A 23,951-nucleotide genomic window follows, 5' to 3' on the forward strand; every position below is an offset into this window, starting at 1 on the left:
GCTTTTTGAAAGTAAGTTTGCGTTCATGAATGAAAATTTTGTTGTTGCGTAATTTACTATAAATTTTGACGTCGACAATTTGGCTGCCATATTGGTTTCTGATGCTTTTTCAAACGATTGTTGTTTTTGTAAAACAATATTTGTAATTTTTGCGGCTGACATATCCACATGTGAACGCATGTAAGTATGTATGTTGTGCATGCATCGTTTGTGTGGGAAAGTCATATGCACATATTTACATGTGTACTCATATTGTAAGTATGTATGATGATTTTTGAGACTATTGTTGTTTTTCCAGAAGAATGTTTGTATTTTTTGATTTACATGCGTACGCATATATTATTTGTGTGAGAATGTCATACGTACATACATACATATGTGTGTACGTAAATATAGAGAAGCACGCGCTTTTTATATTACTGATAAATGATAATATCTTGATTTGAAATTGATTTGTACTTGCATACATACATATCTGCAGGATAGATGTGTATGAAAGTTTTAAATGATAAGAGGTATGATTTCATATATTATCATGGTAATATATTATGTTTTTAGGATATTACGATAATATTTCATATATGTGTATATAATATATATGCATACGAAATTATATAATATTATCAAAGATAAGGAATGTTTAAAAAGTAGCTCATTTGCCCATTAACTACAAATATTACCATGAAAATAGCATGATTTAATAATAATGCAAAATTATATTCATATCAATTGATATGATAGCATGTAAAAGTATAAAAATATAAGCCAAAAGGCCAACATGCGTCTGTAAAAGCAATGTATATTTCTGAGCATAATTTTCATTCAATGCTCAGCTCTGTTCACTCATCTCTGTTAAAATTTCTCCTGCCGAGCCAAAAGTGGTGAAATCCACTAATAGAAAATTCATGGCTCTTGACAGTTCACACGCTTGTCCGTAGTTGAACCTTCTCTATATTATACATTCTCTGCGATATGTAATAAATGTGCCAAAAAAGGACACATTGCTGCAGTTTGTATGTCAAATCAGAGCAAAAGTATTATAAGAAGCACAACGATTCCAGATCGAGAATGGAATCAAAACAAACAAGAAAATGAACAATATGTTAGTACTTTGGATGCAGTGAACATTGTAAATGGCATAATAGAAGATGAAGCAAATAAAAAATATATCAATTTAGAAATCTTTAACAAAGTAAAACAGTTTCAATTAGATTCGGGCGCAACCGTTTCAATAATCAATTTAAAGACGTAGAACATATTGTACAAATGAGCATCCTCCCCCAGGCATCCACATACACACCACACGATCACACCACATCAACTTCACAACATTGACACGCACCTTCATCATACCCACGTCACAAACCACCAAAGCTTACATTCCACCCTCAACCAACCACATCACACCAGCTGATTCCACACACAAAAGAAAAGAAAAGGGGACCAAAAGGACAACCGCAACTCACTTCGCTTTCGATATTAGCAGCAACCGTTCCACGTGTGCGAACCATTTTTGAACGGCGTTTTTTTCCATCCTCCAATTTCAACATTTTTCATCAAGTCGACGTTATGCGTGTGCGAACACTTTTGAACGGCGTTTTGTCCATCCTCCAGTTTGAACACATTTTTCATCAAGTCGGAGTACGCGTGTGCGAACCATTTTTGAACGGCGTTTTTGTCCATCCTCCAATCTCAACATTTTTCATCAAGTCGACGTTACGCGTGTGCGAACATTTTTGAACGGCGTTTTGTCCATCCTCCAGTTTCAACACATTTTTCATCAAGTCGGAGTTACGCGTGTGCGAACACTTTTGAACGGCGTTTTGTCCATCCTCCAATCTCAACATTTTTCATCAAGTCGACGTTACGCGTGTGCGAACATCTTTTGAACGGCGTTTTTACCATCCTCCAGTTTCAACATTTTTTCATCCTGAGTCGGAATTATCAACCGCTACAAGCATTTCTTTAAAATTTTTATAAAACCAAACTTGGTGGTCATCGAGAAGGTGAGTGTGAAGATTAAGAATTCGAAGTGCGCCGCAAAGGGTGAGGTAGTGAAAAATACACATATTGAATAGACCGAAATTAGAAAAGTGTACAAAGACATTATATGCATTTGAACAGCAGCCTATTCCAATATTAGGTGAATTGCACACCTAAATGTGGAAATAAGCAAAAGCGCATTGCTGTAATAGTTGCAAATATAGAAAATGCTAACAATCTATTTGGGCTAGATTTATTCAAAGAATTCGGTTTTGAAATTACGCAAATTGATAACGTAGTTGATAAAGGCGAATATATCAAACAAATTGAAGATTTATGCAATAAATATGAAACAGTATTTAACAATACAAATGCTGGCGTGATAAAAAATTTTAAAGCAAGTATACGTATGTAGACCACTGCCATACCAAAATTTTATAAAAGCAGGCAAATACCGTTCGCGCAAATGTCAAAATTCCGTGAGGAAGCAGATAGGCTTATTAATACCGGAATTTGGAAACCGGTAAAATTTAGTAACTGGGTGTCACCAATCGTCTTAGCACCAAAACCAGATGGGTCGGTAAGAATATGCGGTGATTTTAAAGTAACAATTAATTCACAATTACATATTGAGTAACATCCATTGCCAACACGAGAGTCGCTATTACATACAATACGACACGGTACACATTTTTCAAAATTAGATTTAAAAGATGCTTATTTACAGATGGAGTTGGATGAAGATTCCAAACAAGTAATGGTAGTCAATACACCTTTAGGATTGTTCCAGTATCAACGACTTCAATATGGTATTGCCAGCGCACCCGCAATTTTTCAGCGTTATCTTGAACAACTCCTCAATGGTATAGAAGGATGTGGAAATTATTTGGATGACATTATTATAACCGCACCGTCATTGCAAGAACATGTAAAACGAGTAGAGCAAGTAATAAAAATTCTCGAAGACAACGGTATCAAGTGCAAAAAGGAAAAATGTTTCTTTTTGAAAGAAGAAATTGAGTACTTGGGTAGAAGAGTAAGCGCTAAGGGAATCCTTCCAGACTATTCAGGCATTCAAGCAGTTAAGCAACTGAAACCACCTATGAATATAACGCAACTAGAAGCTTTTATAGGTAAAGTGAATTACTATTGCAATTTTATTCCAAATTTTTCTCAGTTAGCCGCTCCACTAAATAAGCTACGCCGCAAAAATGTACATTTTACATGGAGCTCAGAGCAGCCACAAGCTTTTAAAGATCTTAAATTACATATAATTAATGCTACGCAGTTGGCACATTTCAATGAACAATTACCAAATACGCTAGCAACCGACGCCTCATCTTTTGGCAATGGCGCCGTTCTTTCGCACATTTATCCTGACGGAAATGAACGTCCAATAGCATTTGCATCTAAAACTATGGATAAGCATCAACTTAAATATAGTCAAATTGAAAAAGAAGGTTTAGCAATAGTGTTCGGAGTTAAGAAGTTCCACCAATACTTATATGGGAGAAATTTTTTGCTAATTACAGACCATAAACCTCTCATAAATATTTTTAATCCAAGCAAGCATCTACCGCAAATGACTTCGCATCGTATTCAGCGTTGGGTAATCATACTTATGGCATATCAATTCGATATCAAGTATCGTAATACACACGCACATGGTAATGCGGATGCATTCTCTCGTTTACCTGTAAGTACCGATATTCAATTTGATACATCGGAAGCATGCTACAATGTTACACACATACATACAATTACCAATAAATGCTGATATTATTCGTAAGCATACAGAACGAGACGAAATACTACGTAAAGTTAAACATTTTGTTAAATCAGGTTGGCCTACAGAACTATCGCCAGGTGATAACGAAATTAGACCATATTTTCATCGGAGATTAGCTTTAACTTTTCACGAAAATCTTCTCTGCTTACACGCATACGTAAAACGTATTGTTATTCCAAAATCATTACAGCAAAATATTCTAGAACTCTTACATGATGGACATTCGGGAACCGTAAGAATGAAGCAATTAGCACGACATCACGTTTGGTGGCCAAACATCGATGACGACATAGCCAAAGTGACACGTCAATGTGAAATTTGTAAAGTTGGCAATCCAACTCCTACACGTCAATACCTTAGTTGGCCAGAAGCAAAAGCACCATGGGAACGCGTTCATATCGACTTCGCTGGCCCTATATTCGATTCTATGTGGCTTATATGCATAGACGCTTATTCGCAATTTCCATTCGTAACACAGTTATCTTCAACTACAACAGATAATACTATACATTCTTTAAAATCAATTTTTGCCATAGAAGGTTTTCCCAATACACTGGTTAGTGATAATGGACCTCAGCTAACATCCGACGCATTACAACAATTTTGCAAGTTACATGGTATTACGAACATAACAACTGCACCGTTTCATCCAGCATCCAGCGCACCATCGCAATTAGAGGAAAATGTTGCTGAAGATCAGAATTCAAGCAATCCGATTCGTAGAAGCAACCGATCGCGACAACAGGTTACTCGTTTCACAGCTCCTGATTTTAGAAATAAATAAATTAGTCTATAATTAAGAGGGGGGATGTGATATGAACTTAAAAATGTACAACACTGGATTTCAGTGTTCATAGTTGTCAACCCTGACAGTTTGTAAAACGCAACTTCCTTCTTCTGGATTGCGCTACCTTCGAGTACAGACGTGCTTTTATATTCGGTATTGTATAACACTTTATTTTAATACACATGTAATTATAATGAATTATAATTAAATAAATACAAACACAACAAATACGGCTGTGTAAACTGACGTTGAGCGACACCGAAAGCTCCGTCAGGGTCGGGAAGGACCTCTCCGAGCCGTTCGATACCAAACGAGGTTTCAGACAAGGCGACTCCCTATCGTGCGGCTTCTTCAATCTGCTGCTGGAGAAAATAATTCGCGCTGCAGAACTTAATCGAGCAGATACAATCTTTTATAAGAGTGTACAGCTGCTGGCGTATGCCGATGATATTGATATCATCAGCCTCAACACCCGAGCCGTTAGTTCTGCTTTCTCCAGACTGGACAAGGAAGCAAAGCAAATGGTTCTGTCAGTGAACGAGGGCAAGACGAAATATCTCCTGTCATCAAACAAACGCACTCGCAACTTGGCACTCACGTCATTGTTGACAGTCATATCTTTGAAGTCGTAGATAGTTTCGTATATTTAGGAACCAGCGTAAACACCACCAACAATGTCAGCCTGGAAATCCAACGCAGGATAAATCTTGCCAACAGGTGCTCGGACTGAGTAGGCAACTGAAAAGTAAAGCCCTCTCTCCACGAACAAAAACCAAACTCTATAAGTCACTCATAATTCCCGCTCTGCTTTATGGTGCAGAGGTCTGGACGATGACGCCAACTGATGAGTCGACGTAGCGAGTTTTCGAGAGAAAAGTTCTGCGAATGATTTATTGTGCTTTGTGCATTGGTCACGGCGAATATCGCATTCGATGTAACGATGAAATATGATGTATGAGATATATGACGACATTGACATAGTTCAGCGAATTTAAAGACAGCGGCTACGCTGGCTAGGTCATGTTGTCCGAATGGACGAAAACACTCCAGCTCTGAAAGTATTCGACGCCTTACACACCAGGAGAAGCAGAGGCAGAGGAAGACCTCTACTCCGTTTGAAGGACCAGGTGGAGAAGGACCTGGCTACGCTTGGAATATCCAATTGGCGCCACGTAGCGAAAAGAAGAAACGACTGGCGCGCTGTCGTTAACTCGGCTATAATCGCGTAAGCGGTGTCTACGCCAATTAAGAAGAAGAAGAAACTTGGTAAATCTGCTACAGAGACGTTTGATAGGATCAAGCAGGCTGGCCCAGATGTTGTTTCAGAAAGAAGTAGGATGTTTCTGTGGCGCCAGGCCTTTTTGGAGGGCCGGGAAGAGGTGGCTGATGAAGACCCTGATGAGAAACCTGCAACTTCGACAAACACCGACAATGTGACTCGTGTGCGCAAAGTTTTGACTGACCGTCAACTAAGTATTCGTTTAATTGCCCATATGTTAAATTTATTAAAATATGTGGTTCATGATATTGTGACGTAGCACTTGAACACGCGCGAAGATGGACCCAAAAGTGCTCACCGATGATGACCAGAAATTACGGCGAGTGGAACAGTGCCAAGAAAATTTGAACATGTGTGAAAGTGATCCCCAATTTTTGAATAATGTAATCACAGGTGACGAGTCATGAATCTGTGAGTATGATACCGAGGCAAAGATGCAAAGCTTCAAGCAGCATGCACCTCGGCTCTCAAGGAAGCTGTGCATCGACGAAGAATGATCCAATTTTGAAAGTTTTTAAATAATTGTAATGATTGCTTCAATAATTGTTTTTAAATCGACTTGCTCCTATTATTTTCTGGACAAACCCTGTTGCGTCATATGTTTCAACTAGATATTTTTAGATAATCAGCTTTCCAAATTTTGGGAGTTAGAATAAATACCTAAAATACAATTTCTCAGCGTTGAAGAACAATATTGTGACAGCTTATATTCATAAACAAGCATTAGAAACAGAGAAGGGCGTTACATTTTTTCACTGCCATTTAAAGTTGTTCCAGCAGAAACTAATCTTGGAGCATCTCGTCATATTACTTTGAAACAGTACTTCCGAAGTGAAACATCTCTCAATAAACAAAACCATGTTAAAAAAGAATACAGCAAAGTCTTGAGAGGGTACATATACTTCGGTCATATGCAACGAATTCCACACAAAATGGCAGAACGTTCGTACAAAAGTTACTATCTCCCTCACCACGCCGTTTACAAACCTGAAAGTAAAACCTCTAAACTTAGAGTCGTTTTCAATGCTTCATGTCTCAATCCAATGGTATAAGTTTAAATGACATTTTGTACACCGGTTCAGCACTCCAAGCTGATCTCACTCTTATGATCACCAAATGGCGACTTTTTAAATTTCTGTTCCATGCTAATATTGAAAAAATGTATCGTCGAATTTTGGTCAACCCCAAACATACATCCTATCAATGAATTAGAGAATTAGAGATTCTTTGGGCGGGGAGGTCAATGAGTTTCAATTAATTCGGGCTCAATGGTGCACCGTATCTAGCAATCCGTACCCTGATGCAACTAGCTGAAGACTCAAAATCAGTGTTCCCTTTAGCTGCAAAAATAAGAGGAGCTATTACAGACGTAGACGACATCTTATCTAGTGCTCATGAAGTCTCCACCGCAATTGATTCAAGAGACTAGCTGATTAAACTATTAGCCTCAGACGGCTTACCATTTAGAAAGTGGACATCAAACAGCAAGAGAATTCTGAAAGACATACCTAACGATCATCTTTTGACCACAGATTTTCTGGAATTTGACAACAGTAGCGAAACCAAAACATTGGGAATTCGATTCACAACGATCGGACAACTTTTAATTTTCCACTAAGCCTCTTTCACTAAAAGAGAAGTTTTGTCCATGATAGCCAAATAGTTCGTCCCAGCAGGATGGTTAAGTCCAGTAATCTTTGTTGCTAAAATTTTAATGAAGGACATTTGGTTAAAAACACCCGATTGGGAGGAAACTTTGGCCTCCAAATCTCTCAAGCAGTGGAGGACATTTTTAAAAAACTACCCACATATAAACACTATCAGGATCCCGCGATGGGTATGTTATACACCGAACTGTCAAGTACAGTTCTATGGATTCTGCGATGCCTCAGAAAAGCCGTACGCCGCAGCGATCTAATTGCGTGTGCAGGTGAAAGACCGCGAGATTAAAACAGGCTTACTTTTAGCAAAAACTAAGGTCGCTCCTGTTAAAACCATCTCAATACCTATATTAGAACTATCTGGTTCTCTTGTGTTAGCTAAAATGGTTGAATATCTTCAACCGAAACTGGACATCGTATATCAGGGAATATATTTTTGCAAGCCGCAATGTACTTGGTCGACATCCGTTTGCGAATCGAATATCAAAAATTTGCGAGAATACAAAAACTGGAGGCATGTCAACTAAGATAATCCCGCCGCCCTGGCTAGCAGAGGAATCTCCCCTCGAGATTTGCAGCCGAACGATCTTTGGTGGTGTGGTCCTAAGTGAGTAAAACTTCAACCATTCCAGCGGCCAAAACAAAATTCTGCAGAAGACGTTGAGACCACCCTGGAGGCTAAGAGCATTCGAGTGTATCATGCATCAGTTATTGGAACCGAAGACGTTTTGGGACGTTTTTTCAAATTTTCAAGAGTACTCCGCGTAATTTCTCGAATCTTCAGATTCTACAACAGAATTTTTCCAAATTACTAAACCCTTACATCGCCTGAAATGCTCTTTCAGTTAACTCAAAAGGCACATTTTGCTTCTGAATGCTCAGATTTAACTAAAAATCTTCCCATTAATAATAAATCTTCGATTCTATCATTAAATCCCTTTATTGATGATAACAGAGTCATAAAAGAAGGAGGACTCTTAACCAATGTTCCCTCTCTCAGCTTCGATGAGCAGCACCCAATTATACTTGTACTATCATACAACTGTCAATTCTCAAAATTATTTGTCAAATTTATTCATATTACTTCCATCTACAGAGGCAATCAACTAGTCCTGCGGCTTGTACGAATGCAATTTTGGATCCTCCAGGCAAAGAACCTAATTCGCACAGTGATACAAAATTGTAAGATCTGCGTTTTATTCAAAAAGCGAGAGCAAACACAACTTATGGCATCACTTCCTGAGGCACGAACAAATCTCAGAAAGCCCTTTGAGTCAACCGGAGTAGATTTCACTGGTCCATTCTACATCTAAAGCTTTACAGGAAGAGCTTGCCTGATAACAAAGGGATATGTATGCGTTTTTGTTTGATTTTCAACAATGGCTATCCATCTTGAAGTCACAAGTAATTTATCTACAGCCGCATTCATGAGTGCTCACGCAAGATTTGTATCATATTGTATTCGGACAATAGCATTAACTTCGTTGATTTCAAAACCTTCTTGAAGACATGCCCTGACTTAAAATGGCATTTCATTCCTGCAGGTGCTCCTCATATGGGAGGCTTGTTTTAAAATTCATTATAAAAAATTGTTAGGTTCTATGAAGTACACATTCGAGGAACTTTCTACGCCATTAACTCGGAAAGAAGCATGTCTAAACTCTTGGCTCTCAGGCAATTTACTGATCGGTGTTCCCCTGGTAGTAACGGCAGAACCAGAAGTCACTAGAGCGTTAACTCGAAAAGAAGCATGTCTAAACTCTCGGCTCTCAGGCAATTTACTGATCGGTGTTCCCCTGGCAGCAACGGCAGAACCAGAAGTCACTAGAGCCCGCTATCATTAGCAAACCGATGGCAAAAATTAAAGGCCTAATTCAGCACTTTTGTCAGAGATGGAGACCTAATACTTAAAGGAACTACAAAAACGAAAAAAATGGAAACATTCTCAACAGAACGTCCAAGTCAACGACCTAGTGGCAGATAGTGATGAAAATTTACCTCCAAATGAGTGAAGAGGTTCATCAAAATATATCTAACCCAACGAGTTCAGGATGTGGACATCCAAACTCAACGCGGCTTAATTTGTGGACCTATCACAAAGATTGTCATTTTACCAATCAATGTTAATTTTATTTTATACATTCACACCTTGATAATTTTTTTTTTCATTTAGGAAATTATTCAAAATGATGGCCACCAGTTCTCCATTTTGCATAGACAGTCATCTTCTTCGCTGGTGCCCAAAGCTTCGTCAGATGTCCCCAGAAATTAAGTTGAGAACAACATTAATTCACCTCTATTGCAGCAATTGCCTCGCCTCGAACCACTCAAAGGATGAATGCGACGGGGTAATACGCTGTAAACGTTGGGACAGCCCATGCCATATAATGGAACTAAATACGTTCCGCCAGCCACCCCATCGGAAAGGAAGGTGTGGACGAGGCGCTTGACGTCAAGGGAATGCGCGTCGTATCATCAAGGATAGGCCCGCAACACTGCCTAGGATATATAATATCCGGCTTCATATAATATCGGCGCAATAAAGTCCACTGACTGTCGACGCCTCTCACATTTACCACCTAACCAGGATCGAGTTAGACTCACGGCATGTGGTAACTTCTATGCAGATTGGTGGCATGGCAACCGAGTGAGACTCGATTCGTTTTAGCGGCATTTTCCGGACGGAACCAGATTCGAATCTTCCCGTCGGCCACCCCATCTGCAAAGAAGACGTGGGAGAGGAGGTCGCCGCCGAAACAAAGTACCACTTACCAGAGGAAGTAATGGAACCAGTCGCCCGTTAGTTTTAAGTACAGTTGGCCATGTGAAAAACAGTCAACGATTTTAATACATTTTCTCCGGTACCACATCCTGTGAGTATAGTGTACTCTATTATAAAAGTTTTCAGCGATTTTACCAGCAAACGCGTGCCATTGCAAAGTTTAGGTGGATTCATGTATCTTAATAAAATAACAGAACAACCTAGTTTCAACATCATTTTGTGAGGAGGGAGTCCAGACGGGCTCAAAGAGTTCAAAAAGAACTGTAGGAAAATAAATAACTTCTTCCAAATCGAGAACAGTATCGGCCGAGTAGTATTTTTCATCGGCGCATCAATATTTGAAAGAATCAAGTTATTTATCTTATCTACTTGTTAGTTAGTTGATGGCAGAATCGACCTTTCTTTGAACCAAGATGTTGTGTTATAACTTATGTTATCATTGTAAGGATAGATATTGTTGACTAACTCTTGGATGTTGTCTATCAAAACACAAAGGTTTTCTAGGTCAATTCTTCGTCAACTTTGTGGTAACTCTCTGGAAATAGCCTGTTCTCACGTGAAGATGACGAAACCCTCATATTAGTTTTAAGCTCTACTTTATTGACAGAATGGTAGGATTTGACAGAAATCTTCGCCCTTAGGTGTAATTTCGTTGCGCAAGTCGCGCATTGCCCTATCCAGTGCTTCCAAAGACGTCTTGTTTGACATGGTAGCTTCGTCCAGACTATTAATGATCAGTCGCGCATCAATTTTCCTGCATTGCTCTATTTAGAAACACTACAGACGCTTTTATTGTCATCGGTGGCGATTTTCAACAGGGGCTTGAATGTAGAGTGTGCTTTTCGGTCTCCTTCCAAAAACGTAGTGGCAATGCCAGTTGACGCAACAGCTAAAGCAGTTTTTCCGGTAGATCTCACTTTTTTAAAAAACAGATTGAATAAAATGTTTTTCCTGTACCTCCTGGGGCATCAATGAAAAAAAATTTCCTTTCATTGTTATCACTTGTTGATAGTAATATAGTGAAAAGTTTTTATATAGCCGAGTTAACAACAGCGCGCCAGTCGTTTCTTCTTTTCGCTACTTGGCGCCAATTGGATATTCCAAGCGTAGCCAGGTCCTTCTCCACCTGGTCCTTCAAACGGAGTGGAGGTCTTCCTCTTTCTCTGCTTCTCACAGCGGGTACTGCGTCCAATACTTTCAGAGCTGGAGTGTTTTCGTCCATTAGGACAACATGACCTGGCCAGTCTTTTGATTCACTGAACTATGTCAATGTCGTCGTATATCTTGTACAGCTCATCATTCCATCGAATGAGATATTCGCCGTGGCCAACGCGCAAAGGACCATAAATCTTTCGCAGAACTTTTCTCTCGAAAACTCGCAACGTCGACTCATCAGTTGTTGTCATCGTCCAGGCCTCTGCACCATATAGCAGGACGGGAATTGTGAGTGACTTATAGAGTTTGGTTTTTGTTCGTGGAGAGAGGACTTTACCTCTCAATTGCCTCCGCAGTAGCACCTGTTGGAAAGAGTTATCCTGCGTTGGATTTCCAGGCTGACATTGTTGGTGGTGTTTACGCTGGTTCCTAATATACGAAACTATCCACAACTTCAAAGTTATGACTGCCAACAGTGACGTGCGAGCCAAGTCGCGAGTGCGGCGACTGTTTGTTTGATGACAGGAGATATTTCGTCTTGCCCTCGTTCACTGCCAGACCCATTTGCTTTGCTTCCTTCTCCAGCCTGGAGAAAGCAGAATTAACGGCTCGGGTGTTGAGGCCGATGATATCAATATCATCGGCATACGCCAGCAGCTGTACACTCTTATAAAAGATTGTACCTTCTCTATTTAGTTCTGCATCGCAAATTGTTTTCTCCAGCAGCAGGTCGAAGAAGTCGCACGATAGGGAGTCGGCCTGTTTGAAACCTCGTTTGGTATCGAACGGATCGGAGAGGTTCTTCCCGATCCTGACGGAGCTTTTGGTGTTGCTCAACGTCAGTTCACAGCCGTATTAGTTTTGCGGGGATACCAAATTCAGACATCGCGGCATAAAGGCAGTTCTTTTTCGTGATGTCGAAAGCAGCATTGAAATCGACGAAGAAGTGGTGTGTGTCGATTCTCCTTTCACGGGTCTTTTCAAAGATTTGGGACATGGTGAAAATCTAGTCGGTTGTTGATTTTCCAGGTCTAAAGCCACTCTGATAAGGTCCAATCAGATTGTTGACGGTGGGCTTTAATCTTTCACACAATACGCTCGATAGAACCTTATATGCGATGTTGAGGAGGCTTATCCCACGGTAGTTGGCGCAGATTGTGGGGTCTCACTTTTTTGTGGATTGAGCATAGCACACTTAAATTCCAATCGTTGGGCATGCTTTCGTCCGACTATATTTTACAAAGAAGATGATGCATGCTCCTTATCAGTTCTTCGCCGCCGTGTTTGAATAGCTCGGCCGGCAATCCATCGGCCCCCGCCGCTTTGTTGTTCTTCAGGGGGTAATTGCTATTCGAACTTCTTCATGGTCGGGTAATGGAACGTCTGCTCCATCGTCATCGATTGGGGAATGGGGTTCTCCTTCTCCTGGTGTTGTGCGTTCACTGCCATTCAGCAGGCTGGAGAAGTGTTCCCTTCATAATTTAAGTATGCTCTGCGCATCAGTGACTATATCACCTTTGGGGGTTCTACAAGAGTATGCTGCGGTCTTGAAACCTTCTGTAAGCCGCCGCATTTTTTCGTAGAATTTTCGAGCATTACCCCTGTCGGCCAGCTTATCAAGCTCTTCGTACTCACGCATTTCAGCCTCTTTCTTCTTCTGTCTACAAATGCGTCTCGATTCCCTTTTCAACTCTCGGTATCTATCCCATCCCGCACGTGTTGTGGTCGATCTTAACGTTGCGAGGTAGGCAGCCCGTTTTCTCTCCGCTGCGACACGGCACTCCTCGTCGTAAAAGCTGTTCTTTTGCACTTTCCGAAAACCAATGGCTTCGGTTGCAGCTGTACGTAAGGAATTTGAAATGCGGTCCCCCAGTTCCCTTATACCGAGTTGTTGACGGGTGCACGCACTTCTAAAATACTGGAGACGTGTCTTCCGTCTATAACAACATGATCGATCTGGTTGGTGGTTTTTCGATCCGGAGACAGCCAGGTGGCTTGATGAATTTTCTTATGCTGGAATCTATTACTAGAGATAGCAGATATTTCGGGCCCAGGCGAAGTCGATGAGCCTCAACCCAGTTGTGGATGTTTCCTCGTGGAGGCTTAATTTACCCACCGTCGTGCCGAAGATACTTTCTTTACCCACTGGTGTTAAATTCGCCAAGCACGATTTTGACAACGTGGCGGCGTTCATAGGTGTGCTCCAAGCGCTCATAGAGTCTCTCTCCCATCAGGAATCCCTCACCAAACTTGCGCTCCTTTATATGGCCACTGTAGTAAATGCCACAAGGACCTTCTCGTCTCAGTCCTTGTCCCGTCCATCGCATTTCTTGGACGGTGGTGATGTCAGCCTTTATTTTCACGAGGACAACAACCAGCTGGGCAGCGGCACCTTCCCAATTAAGAGACCGGACATTCCAGGTGCATGCCCTCAATTCGTAGTCCTTATTTCGTAAAGTGGTTCAAGTGGGGGGAGAATTTCTTCTAATTTGACCTTCTTTGTAAGCAACACATATTCGGAAGGAATGTCCTTAAATTTCAATACCAAGCAATATTCACACACTACTGACATAGTACCTATTGATACTATACGATCTGGCTTGTAAGAAATCGAAGGATCATAATTCAAGGCAGAATTTTCTTTATTTACGCATGAATTAGTAACTTGTGCTGATCATTCTCTGGCTCTCTGTGTTCGATGTATATCCCTTTCTCGGCCGCGGCCAATCTCACGCTCAACTGAAGATTCTCTCTCAGCTCGATATCTAGCCCGGAGCTGACTAATTCAAGCCTCACGCTCTACTGGCGATTTTCTGTCCTTCTGAACAGTATGCCTATCTTGATCACGGCTGCGGCGAACCTCACGCTCTACTGATGGTTCTTTCTCTCTCTCAGCTCTATATCTGTCCCGAGCCTGACTGTGGCGAGCCTCACGTTCCGTTGACGATTCTTCATTTTTTTCCTGAACGCACTCTTTTGGCATCACCTGTATTACGACCTTTGTTCGAACGACAACGTCTTCTAGACATGACTTTATAATTTCTGTATTAGTAGTATGTGTCGTAGTAAAAAATATCTATATAATCGCATAATGTTTCTCTTGTGTATTCAGCACTGTTAGTTAAATCTGAGTTAGTAGTATTTTCAAAAGGAGCGGATAATAGGGAACGATCCGTCGGTTATCAACATCATGGTTTCGGACGGTAGAATTTTGCCCACGCTGTTCTGGCGATAGGCGACGATATTTGAGATATCCGTCATCGCTAGTACTTGTTTGAGCTTGGAACGACTTCGGAAATTTTTTGCTGCATTTAGAATCCCGCATACATAAAGAATTCGGGTGTAAAGTCCAGCAAGGCCCGTGTACCATATGTTTCTTTACGATTTCGTATAGTATATGATTTTCATCTTTATCCGGTAATTCAGCTGAAATAACCCTGTCAATTTGATTTGGTCTAATTTTGTTCACTAACCACACCAGCAGGTGTACATGTGGCAAGCTACGTTTCTGCCATTCTATTGTGTACATGTGACATCGCGGCAGTCCGAATATATGAGACTTATTAATGAGATGCAGGAGTTTCTATACTTTTAAATGGAAGACACTGTTAACTACTATATCGTATGTGTCTTGCGGAGTTAAATTGGTGTTAATATTTTCTTTGATTTCGGATGAATTTAGGTTACATGTTGAAGTTATAATAAATCAGGTTTGCCGCAATTTCTGACGTAAATCATGGCGTCTTGCGATTTTTCGTATAAATATGAGGAAGGTAGTATAACCAACTGCCCAATGCCATTGCGGTGTTCATTGGCTTGTAAAGCATCTTGAAGATGAACGTAACTTTCAGCTCTCAATTTAGTTTGATTATTACGGATGTAGACCAATCTCTCGTATTAAACTTTTGCATATTGATCTACTAAGTTGGTTTATTACATTTTATATCTACGTTAAAGTGTTAAAATTGTTATGTCTTGTCATTTTACGGTAGCAATAGTAGTTCATACAGGACACTGTTTTACGCAGAGGTCTACCACCGATTGGGTCAACTTGAGAAATATTAATGGTGAATAATACACCCTTGCACTTACCACTTGCTTTGAAACTTTCACCCTGTTTGGGAGTCGAAACGCTTGGAATTATAGTATTCTTTGTTTTGGAATTTATTTCAAAAAAAGCTTAAACACGACAAATGCTTTATCCATTAATTAAGAATATATATGTATATGTACATCGGGTTAGTGCAGAATATAGTTCACCAGCTTTATTCTGACACGCAAATATTTTAACCAATCGGATTAGAATATATAAAAATAAATAAAAAAAAAAGTTCACATGCTTGAATGCTGGCCCGCCACTGTTTTAATCACTCGGATTAGAATAGGAGAAAGGGTTCACAAGAGTAAATGATGACACGCAACTGTCTGGATCACTAAAAGGATGCGTAGCAGGACGGCGATCGAAATTGGCGATGTACGGGCTCGATAGTAGTAAATTCAAACTGAACTGCTGTGCAGCGGGGACGATCCCTTTTGTTGGCTGGCATCCAGCTCCGTGTAATCGAGTGTGGTGTGTATGTGATTGTGTGGGTGGGAGATGCTCTCACATGTGGGTTGTATTGATGTGGACTGCGGTGTGGTGATGTCGAGCTGAATGTGGTGAGTGTAGCGTGTTAGCGATGTGTGTAGATAAGGTTTGGGGCAGGCGACTAAGGCTCATTTAGCCATCCCGGCCCCCTATGCGAATATTTCAGCCTAGAATTCGCTGCAGTTGCTGAAGCGTGGCTACAACACTGCAGAGGCTTGAGGTGCGGCGCGGACGCGGTCTCTGTTGCTGGCGTCGTGCTGTTGTCCCATCCCTGTGGCTCTGCTACTAGCGTGGGTGTTGACGGCAATGCTACCGTTCCACTCCGAGGCGCCGTTGGTGTGGTTGTTCGGGACGTTGCAACTGGGGAAGCCGCTTGGCGTGGCACATTGACAGCCGTATATGTATATATATTTATATAAATTTTGCTTATTTTTTTTTACATTCGGTTTGTTTTAGCGGTTTATCGGTTTTCGTTTCGCGGTTATCGGTGGTCGGTAAGAAGCATAGTTTGACGAGCGGTTTTTTTAGCTTTCCTGATTGCGTACAGAGATCGACTACGCGAATATGACCGTCGAAGCCTGGATAAAGCTTCTCTATGCGGCCCAGCCGCCATTCAGTAGGTGGCAGACAATCGTTATGAATCAGGACACAATCTCCAACTTTGGGCGCATTTTCTGTACTTTGTCATAGGTCCCTCTTGTGGAGGTCCTTTATATAGTCTTCATTCTATCGGCTACTGAAATTAAGATGGAGAATTTTAATTCTTTCCCATATATTTTATAATTAAATTTATAGCTGTTGGCTAGCTTCTTGAAATGAGATTTGAAGCTCTTTACAGCTGATTCCCATAAACCACCCATATGAGGAGCGCTTGGAGTCATAAATTGCCAATTGATACTTTGAGGGGCGTACTTTTGTACGATATCAGGGGACACTCGTTTTAAGAAATCCACAAACTGTTCTTCTGTGGCTCGTTGGGTTCCTATGAATGTTTTGCCATTATCGCTCATGATTTTGGATGGGAAGCCACGTCGAGCGACGAAGCGAGTAAATGCCGCGAGAAAAGCATCCGTCGTCAGAGTAATACACAGCTCAAGATATACTGCCTTTGTCGTGAAACATACAAAGACAGCCACATAGCCTTTCATGAGAGTGGGAGATCTTAGCATGGACGCCTTTATTTGAAAAGGCCCAGCAAAATCGACACCTGTGGTCGTGAAAGGCAGAGCGAAATTGCAGCGTTCAGGTGGATGTGCTGCCATAATCTGCGTTCGCATTTTTTGCTTATGCATAGTGCAGATCTTGCACATGAAAATGCATTTTTTGATCTGGGGCTTAAGACGGGGAATATAATATAAGGCGATGTTCGGCGTGCAACATTAATATATGAATGTAAGTCAGGAATAATTTGGCAAAAGGAGATTTCTCAGGTATTATGATGGGGTGGCGTTCGTTGTAGGTCTGACTTGAATTAGCGAGCCGACCATTGGCACGAAGCAGACCTTTCGTGTCTAAAAATGGGTTTAGATTCTTATTATCTATCGGCTTTGACTCTCTGAGTAATGATGTGTCGCGACTGAAGTAGCGCGTTTGGGTTGATGCGATAAGCGCGACCTTTGCTTTTTGTAAGTCCTGGTGCGTCAATGTATCGCAATGGGTGTAAGTTACACCTTTAAATTTAAGTTTAAGTTGCTCTATGAACTTGAGCATATATGCGACTTCTCTGGGGCTTCGGGGGAACGATGAAAATCGTTCAAGGATCTTATTATCATCCACTATTGTTTGATAGGTGTCGATTTTTCGACTTTCTGGGGCGATTATGTTGCGCATTGCCGATTGTGGCCAATAATCTGTGGACTCGGTTAACCATCGAGGGCCATTCCACCAGAGCGTGGTGGTGGTAAGATCCAGGGGTTTGCACCCTCTTGTACCTAGATCAGCAGGATTGTGGGCACTGGCTACGTCTCACCATTTTGCTGCTCCTGCTAGGTCAAGTATTTGAGAGGTTCGATTAGAAATATATGTTTTCCACAAGCGAGCAGAGCGCCACAGAGTTCAAGTCGGGACCACTTTTCTAAGCGAAGAGGTTTCACTTGTTCGTCTCAGCCTGTTCCGTGTAGAGATAATTCTTGAATCAGGATTTTCGCTTGTATCATAATTGGCGAAAGCCATTGATTAAATAAATACACCTTTTATTGAGAGCACACGCCATGCTTTAGTTAAAAAGAAGATGCCTGTATACATTTTGTTTTCTTTTGGTAACAATTTTATTTATAACAATAAATTGATATTTACACAGTTACCAAATATTTTATAAAGTTAATTAACTAAATATCGGCGAGACTCCAATGACGTAGATGATTTAATGGTGGAGGCGATCGAGTTTTCGCGAATCAGGATATTAGCGAATTTTATATGTATACGAGGTATGACAATTAAGTAATGAGCTGATTTCATAAACACCGTATATTTGAAAATATTCTACAACTCTGCCATCCCCTTCAAAGTAGACTCCTTGGGCAGCTAATCAGCGATTCCAGCGCATTTTCCATGCTTCGTAACCCGCGTGTACCCTCGTCACGGCCGCTTGGATGTCCGTAATCGACTCAAAATGGGTTCCGTTGACCACCGATTTTGTTTTAGGAAACAACAAAAAGTCACAGGGTGACATGTCGGGCGAATAAGGCGGCTGTTGCAACACGGCGATCCCTTTAGAGGCCAAATACTGGGACACGCTGAGGGCGGTGTGGCACGGCGCGTTGTCGTGATGAAGGATCCAGTTACGAGCGATGTCTGGGCGCACCCTGTTGACTCGTTTTCGCAATCTTTCGAGTACTTGGCAATAGTAGACTTGATTCACAGTTTTCCCCGGTGGAACGAATTCTTTGTGGACGATTCCACGGCTATCAAAAAAGGCAATAATCATCGTTTTCACCTCCGACTTGCTCATGCGAACTTTTTTCGGGAAGGGGGGGCGAGCGGAGACAACCATTGTGAGCTTTGGCGTTTGGTTTCCGGGTCCTGGGCACGACTAAGAGCACTATCACCATACACTCTTACAATTTTAGCGTACGTTTCCGAAGCTGTTTCGCCCAATCTGGCGCAAAATTTTATCGCGATGCGTTGCTCTTGATTTCGTTTTTCCATTTTCGTGACGAGCACTACAAACACACGTCTACTCAACTTGACGCAGCAGGCGAACTAAACAAGCTAGAGCGATGGTACATATATCAATGGAGAGGGGAGGGATGCCGGAAAAAGAGAAAGGGAATTTCAAGGTCACAGGTTTACCACAAGCGCGGCAATAAAATGAGTGTGTGACGAATTGTCCAAATCCTTTTTGTTGGTTTAGCGGCATGGGATGTCTTCATGTGGTGACCGCTTGCTGGGTGTGGTGATGTTCTTGATTGTGATGTGATGTATTGTCATCAGCTGTGGTGAATTAAGCGGTCTTATTGGGTGCGCCAGTTTTTCGGGATAAAGTGGGTGTGTTCTTAACTCATTTAAACATCCTGGGCCCCCTAGGTGAATATTTTGCCTAGTATTGTGTATGTATATGCGATGGAATGTATATCGGCGTACTGTTAGTAGAATACCCGAGGCGTCAGAATAAATGCTGAAAATGGCTTTGGTTTTAAACATATTTTAGAATGTATTTGATTTTACGTTCATACGATAAGAAACCATATATTGCGCATTTACGAGAGTTTGTACCTGCTTTTCGTAGTTATAATATAAAGCGGTTGTTTCTTTGATAATTATTATGCTGACTACTATTTATTACTTGCTTTTTCTGGATTATCGCCAAATAAATCGGCTTATGTAGGATAGTATCTCCACGTGTGCGTCATATAGGGCCAGAATGGGTACTCCTTAGCCCTCGATTAGGACTATGAAATTAGAGGGATCTTGCGAGGGAGGTGCCGTGAATAGAGAACGGTTTCGATTCGTGGAGTAGATAATTCTTTATAAATGCTTTGTGTAGCTGATTCCCATAACCCACCCATATGAGGAGCGCTTGGATAGATGGGATAAGAGCGACCTTTACCTTTTTGTAAGTGATGTAAGTGGTGATCCCTTAACTTGCTTTTGAAATTTTATTTATTTGAAAATTCAAGCCTCTGTGGTGTAATATTGTATGAAAAGTGTCGATTTCTTTTTATACTCTCGCAACAATGTTGCTAAGGAGAGTATTATAGTTTTTTTCACATAACGGTTGTTTGTAATTCCTAAAACTAAAAGAGTCAGATATAGGGTTATATATACCAAAGTGATCAGGGCGACGAGTAGAGTTGAAATCCGGATGTCTGTCTGTCCGTCCGTCCGTCCGTGCAAGCTGTAACTTGAGTAAAAATTGAGATATCATGATGAAACTTGGTACACGTATTTTTGGCTCCATAAGAAGGTTAAGTTCGAAGATGGGCAGAATCGGCCAACTGCCACGCCCACAAAATGGCGGAAACCGAAAACCTATAAAGTGTCATAACTAAGCCATAAATAAAGATATTAGAGTGAAATTTGGCAGAAAGGATTACATTAAGGAGGGCATATTTGGACGTAATTTTTTTGGAAAAGTGGGCGTGACCCCGCCCACTACTAAGTTTTTTGTACAAAACTCGGAAACTACTAGAGCTATGTCTACCAAACTCTATACAATAGTTTCCTTCAGCCATTTCCATATACAGTTCAAAAATGGAAGAAATCGGATAATACCCACGCCCACCTCCCATACAAAGGTTATGTTGAAAATCACTAAAAGTGCGTTAACCGACTAGCAAAAAACGTCAGAAACACTAAATTTTACGGAAGAAATGGTAGAAGGAAGCTGCACCCAGGCTTTTTTTAAAAATCGAAAATGGGTGTGGCGTCGCCCACTTATGGACCAAAAACCATATCTCGGGAACTACTATACCGATTTCAATGAAATTCGGTATATAATTTTTTCTTAACACCTTGATGACATGTACGAAATATGGGTGAAATCGGTTCACAACCACGCCTTCTTCCAATATAACGCTATTTTGAATTCCATCTGATACCTTCTCTGTATAATATATGTATGTACATTAGGAACCAATGATAATAGCGGAATAAAACTTTACACAAATACGGTATTTGAAAAATATGTAAATGACTAATAATGAAATCTCGATTATCACTTTATCGTGCGAGAGTATAAAATGTTCGGTGACATCCGAACTTAGCCCTTCCTTACTTGTTTTTTTTACTTTTTGAGACATTTTTGTTATATTTTATGTTTAAGTGCGTAAGCACTAATTTGACGTTTAGCATCGCGCTACATAGCTTGAGATTTTTTAAGCAGGATTTTTGTATCATTATTGGCGAAAGCCATCCTGCGGAGTTGAAAAGTTACGAACATATATTTGTGTTTTTATATGAGGTTTTCAGAGGGAATCTGACCTTGTTTTTTCTATCTTTATGTGGGGTACGGATATTGGGTGATTTTGGCTCTAGTTAGCTCGTACGACGTACCGGCCATTATTTGATCGAGTAGTTATGCCTTTAGAGAAGTCCTCACAATACCGATCTTTAATTCGTTTTGTATGTTTTTTGCAATGGTATTATTTTTATTTATATTTTATTTTGAATTTTTAATTACTAATCAACCGAGTTTTTTATATATTAAAATATTCGGACATCAAATTAAAAAAAAGTGAAATAAAAGTGTGCGAAAAAGTTAAGAATATTGAAAAAATGGATAGCAAACTGTGCGTTGTTTATCTTCTGCCATCTAAAAATATTGAAATTTGTTTTTGTTAATATACTTGCACATAATTTAATTAGCAATATAAAAACTGTTTAACTCTGAAGCTGTAAACACAAAAAAGGCGGCAGATTTCAAGCGACATCTATCAAAGAATAGCAGAAACTAGCCATTTTTGGGCAGTGTTGCCTACTCAAATTTGGTAAATTCAGCTAAATGCACGAAATTCTTTTGCATTACAAACTTGCATTAACATGGGTCAAATGCGCAAGTAAATGTAAATTAAGCCCACTGATGCATATTAGTGCTGTCGTCTTTCAGGACTATTAAGCAATTGAGAGCTCGTTAGAGAGCAATCCTAATTGTTTTTGTTTGCCAAAGAACAAGGGGTATGCCGGTTAATTGCTAATGTGGACTTAGATTATGTGTGTAAATGTTTTAGTACAAGTATTGTTGAAGTTTAATAGCGTTCGCGGAAGATGAATTATATAAAGCTGATTAAAATGAAAAGCGTGCTATGCGGTCGAATTCCTTTATTGAAGAGGGAGATAAAACGGAAGTTGGTTTGACAGCAAGCACATAAGTGCTGCCCAGGAAGCTTCAAACATATGTTTAGAAAGATGATGACATATAGGCGCGACATACCGGCCGCCTTGAACAACAGTTCAAAAAAGTACAATTTTAATTAAAATCTAAGAATATGATATAGAAAATATGTCCCCCTTTGTTGGTAGTAGCGATAGCTTGATCACGGGCCTTAACAGCTCTCCTTCGGATGTCTTCAAATTTACAACCCGAACTTGACCATCCGTCCCTGGGGAAGTGCCAATAACACGGCAAAGCTTCCATTTAGTTGGGGGCGCGTTGCCTTCATGTATGATAACGATATCATCTTTCTGCAAATTCGGCGTTGAACGTATCCATTTCGAACGACGTTGAAGACTTACAAGATACTCGTCTCGCCATCGATTCCAGAAATGCTGTCTAATTGACACAATTATTTGCCAACGTTGAAATATAGTTCCCTTGAAGACCTCAACGTCAGGGTCGGGAAGTCCCTTTAGCGGTTCACCAATTATGAAGTGTCCAGGAGTGAGGACTTCAAAGTCATTTACATTTGTAGGAATAAAGCAAATAGGACGCGAGTTTACACAGGCTTCAACTTCAGTCAGTACTGTTGCAAATTCTTCGTAAGTTAGAAGCGAAGTATCTAACTCCCGCTTAAGATGATATTTGATACGTTTTATACCAGCCTCCCAGAAGCCACCCATGTGAGGGGCGTTTGGAGGATTGAAATGCCAAAATATTTGGGCGTTTGCGAAATATGGTGACACTCTTTCATCGCGAATGCAGCGTTCATAGGCTAATCGTAATTCCTTTTCAGCACCCACGAAGTTAGTGCCGTTGTCAGAGTAAATGTGCTGACAGTACCCTCTCCGGTTAGTAAAACGTTTGAAAGCAGCGATGAAAGCAATTGAAGAAAGGTCTCCAGCAATTTCGAGATGCATTGCACTAGTACTCATGCAAATAAATGAGCATATTGTCACCTTAAATGCAAAATAACGTAACATCACTTTTCGTAGGCTTACAGGAGAAGCAAAAAACCGTATAAAAAGAAAACCACTTGAGATATTGAAACAAAATTTTCAAATCTGAATTAACATGAACCTATAAGTATATTTTAGAAAAAAAATAATAAAAAAATTAAGCAAATTTTATAGTAGGTGTCTTACGTTATTTTGAAATTTCATTTCTGAAACAAAATAACGTATGATCAATCCAAATTTGTATAAAAATTAAAAATTTTAATATCAATAGTTTTTTTTAATTTTAAATAAAAACAGTTGCAAGTTTTTCATATTTCATGTTATTTTTATTATTAATATGTACATAAGAACCAGAAAAAATTTAAATATTTCGAGCTAAAAAATGAGGATAATGTTTAATTATTATTTAGTGAAAAACTAATTATTCAAAATGTATATTATCATACAAGTAATAACAGTCTGCTGGAATTAAAGCTTTTAGGTCCTGCAGATGTTGCCATTTCTTCTTAGTTATTCTTAAATTTTGCAAAAGAATAGGCTGCTGAATTCCTAAAAAAGCACGGGTCTGATCACTTGGAGCATGGAGTCGCTGAACCGAACTCTGGCGGCTCCTTCTCTACTCATATACCGAAGGAGTTGTGGGTGGGAAGAAGCC

The 23,951-nt window shown here is 40.3% G+C and overlaps 1 protein-coding gene and 1 pseudogene across 1 annotated transcript; both read left to right on the plus strand.

The window, feature by feature from the left end:
• Window positions 1-2,164: 2,164 nt before the first annotated feature.
• Window positions 2,165-4,556, plus strand: LOC126764692 (uncharacterized protein K02A2.6-like). Its single transcript, XM_050482345.1, has 4 exons — window positions 2,165-2,563; window positions 2,711-3,443; window positions 3,516-3,679; window positions 3,963-4,556. The coding sequence occupies exons 1-4, from the start codon at window positions 2,450-2,452 to the stop codon at window positions 4,554-4,556; spliced, it is 1,605 nt and encodes a 534-aa protein (XP_050338302.1). The 5' UTR covers window positions 2,165-2,449.
• A 3,115-nt stretch (window positions 4,557-7,671) lies between these two features.
• On the plus strand, window positions 7,672-8,267 carry LOC126764693 (uncharacterized; annotated as a pseudogene).
• The last annotated feature ends 15,684 nt before the right edge of the window (window positions 8,268-23,951 follow it).

Source organism: Bactrocera neohumeralis, unplaced genomic scaffold (assembly GCF_024586455.1).
Source record: "Bactrocera neohumeralis isolate Rockhampton unplaced genomic scaffold, APGP_CSIRO_Bneo_wtdbg2-racon-allhic-juicebox.fasta_v2 cluster09, whole genome shotgun sequence".
NCBI classification, from domain to species: domain Eukaryota; kingdom Metazoa; phylum Arthropoda; class Insecta; order Diptera; family Tephritidae; genus Bactrocera; species Bactrocera neohumeralis.

Excerpts from the sequence above, each read along its gene's own strand:
- LOC126764692 (XM_050482345.1), top strand. The coding sequence starts at position 2,450 with ATGTCAAAATTCCGTGAGGAAGCAGATAGGCTTATTAATACCGGAATT. Across the intron at positions 2,564-2,710 it reads CACCAAAACCAGATGGGTCG|ATGGAGTTGGATGAAGATTC; the intron begins GTAAGAATATGC and ends GCTTATTTACAG. Across the intron at positions 3,680-3,962 it reads ATGCATTCTCTCGTTTACCT|CAAAATATTCTAGAACTCTT; the intron begins GTAAGTACCGAT and ends AAATCATTACAG.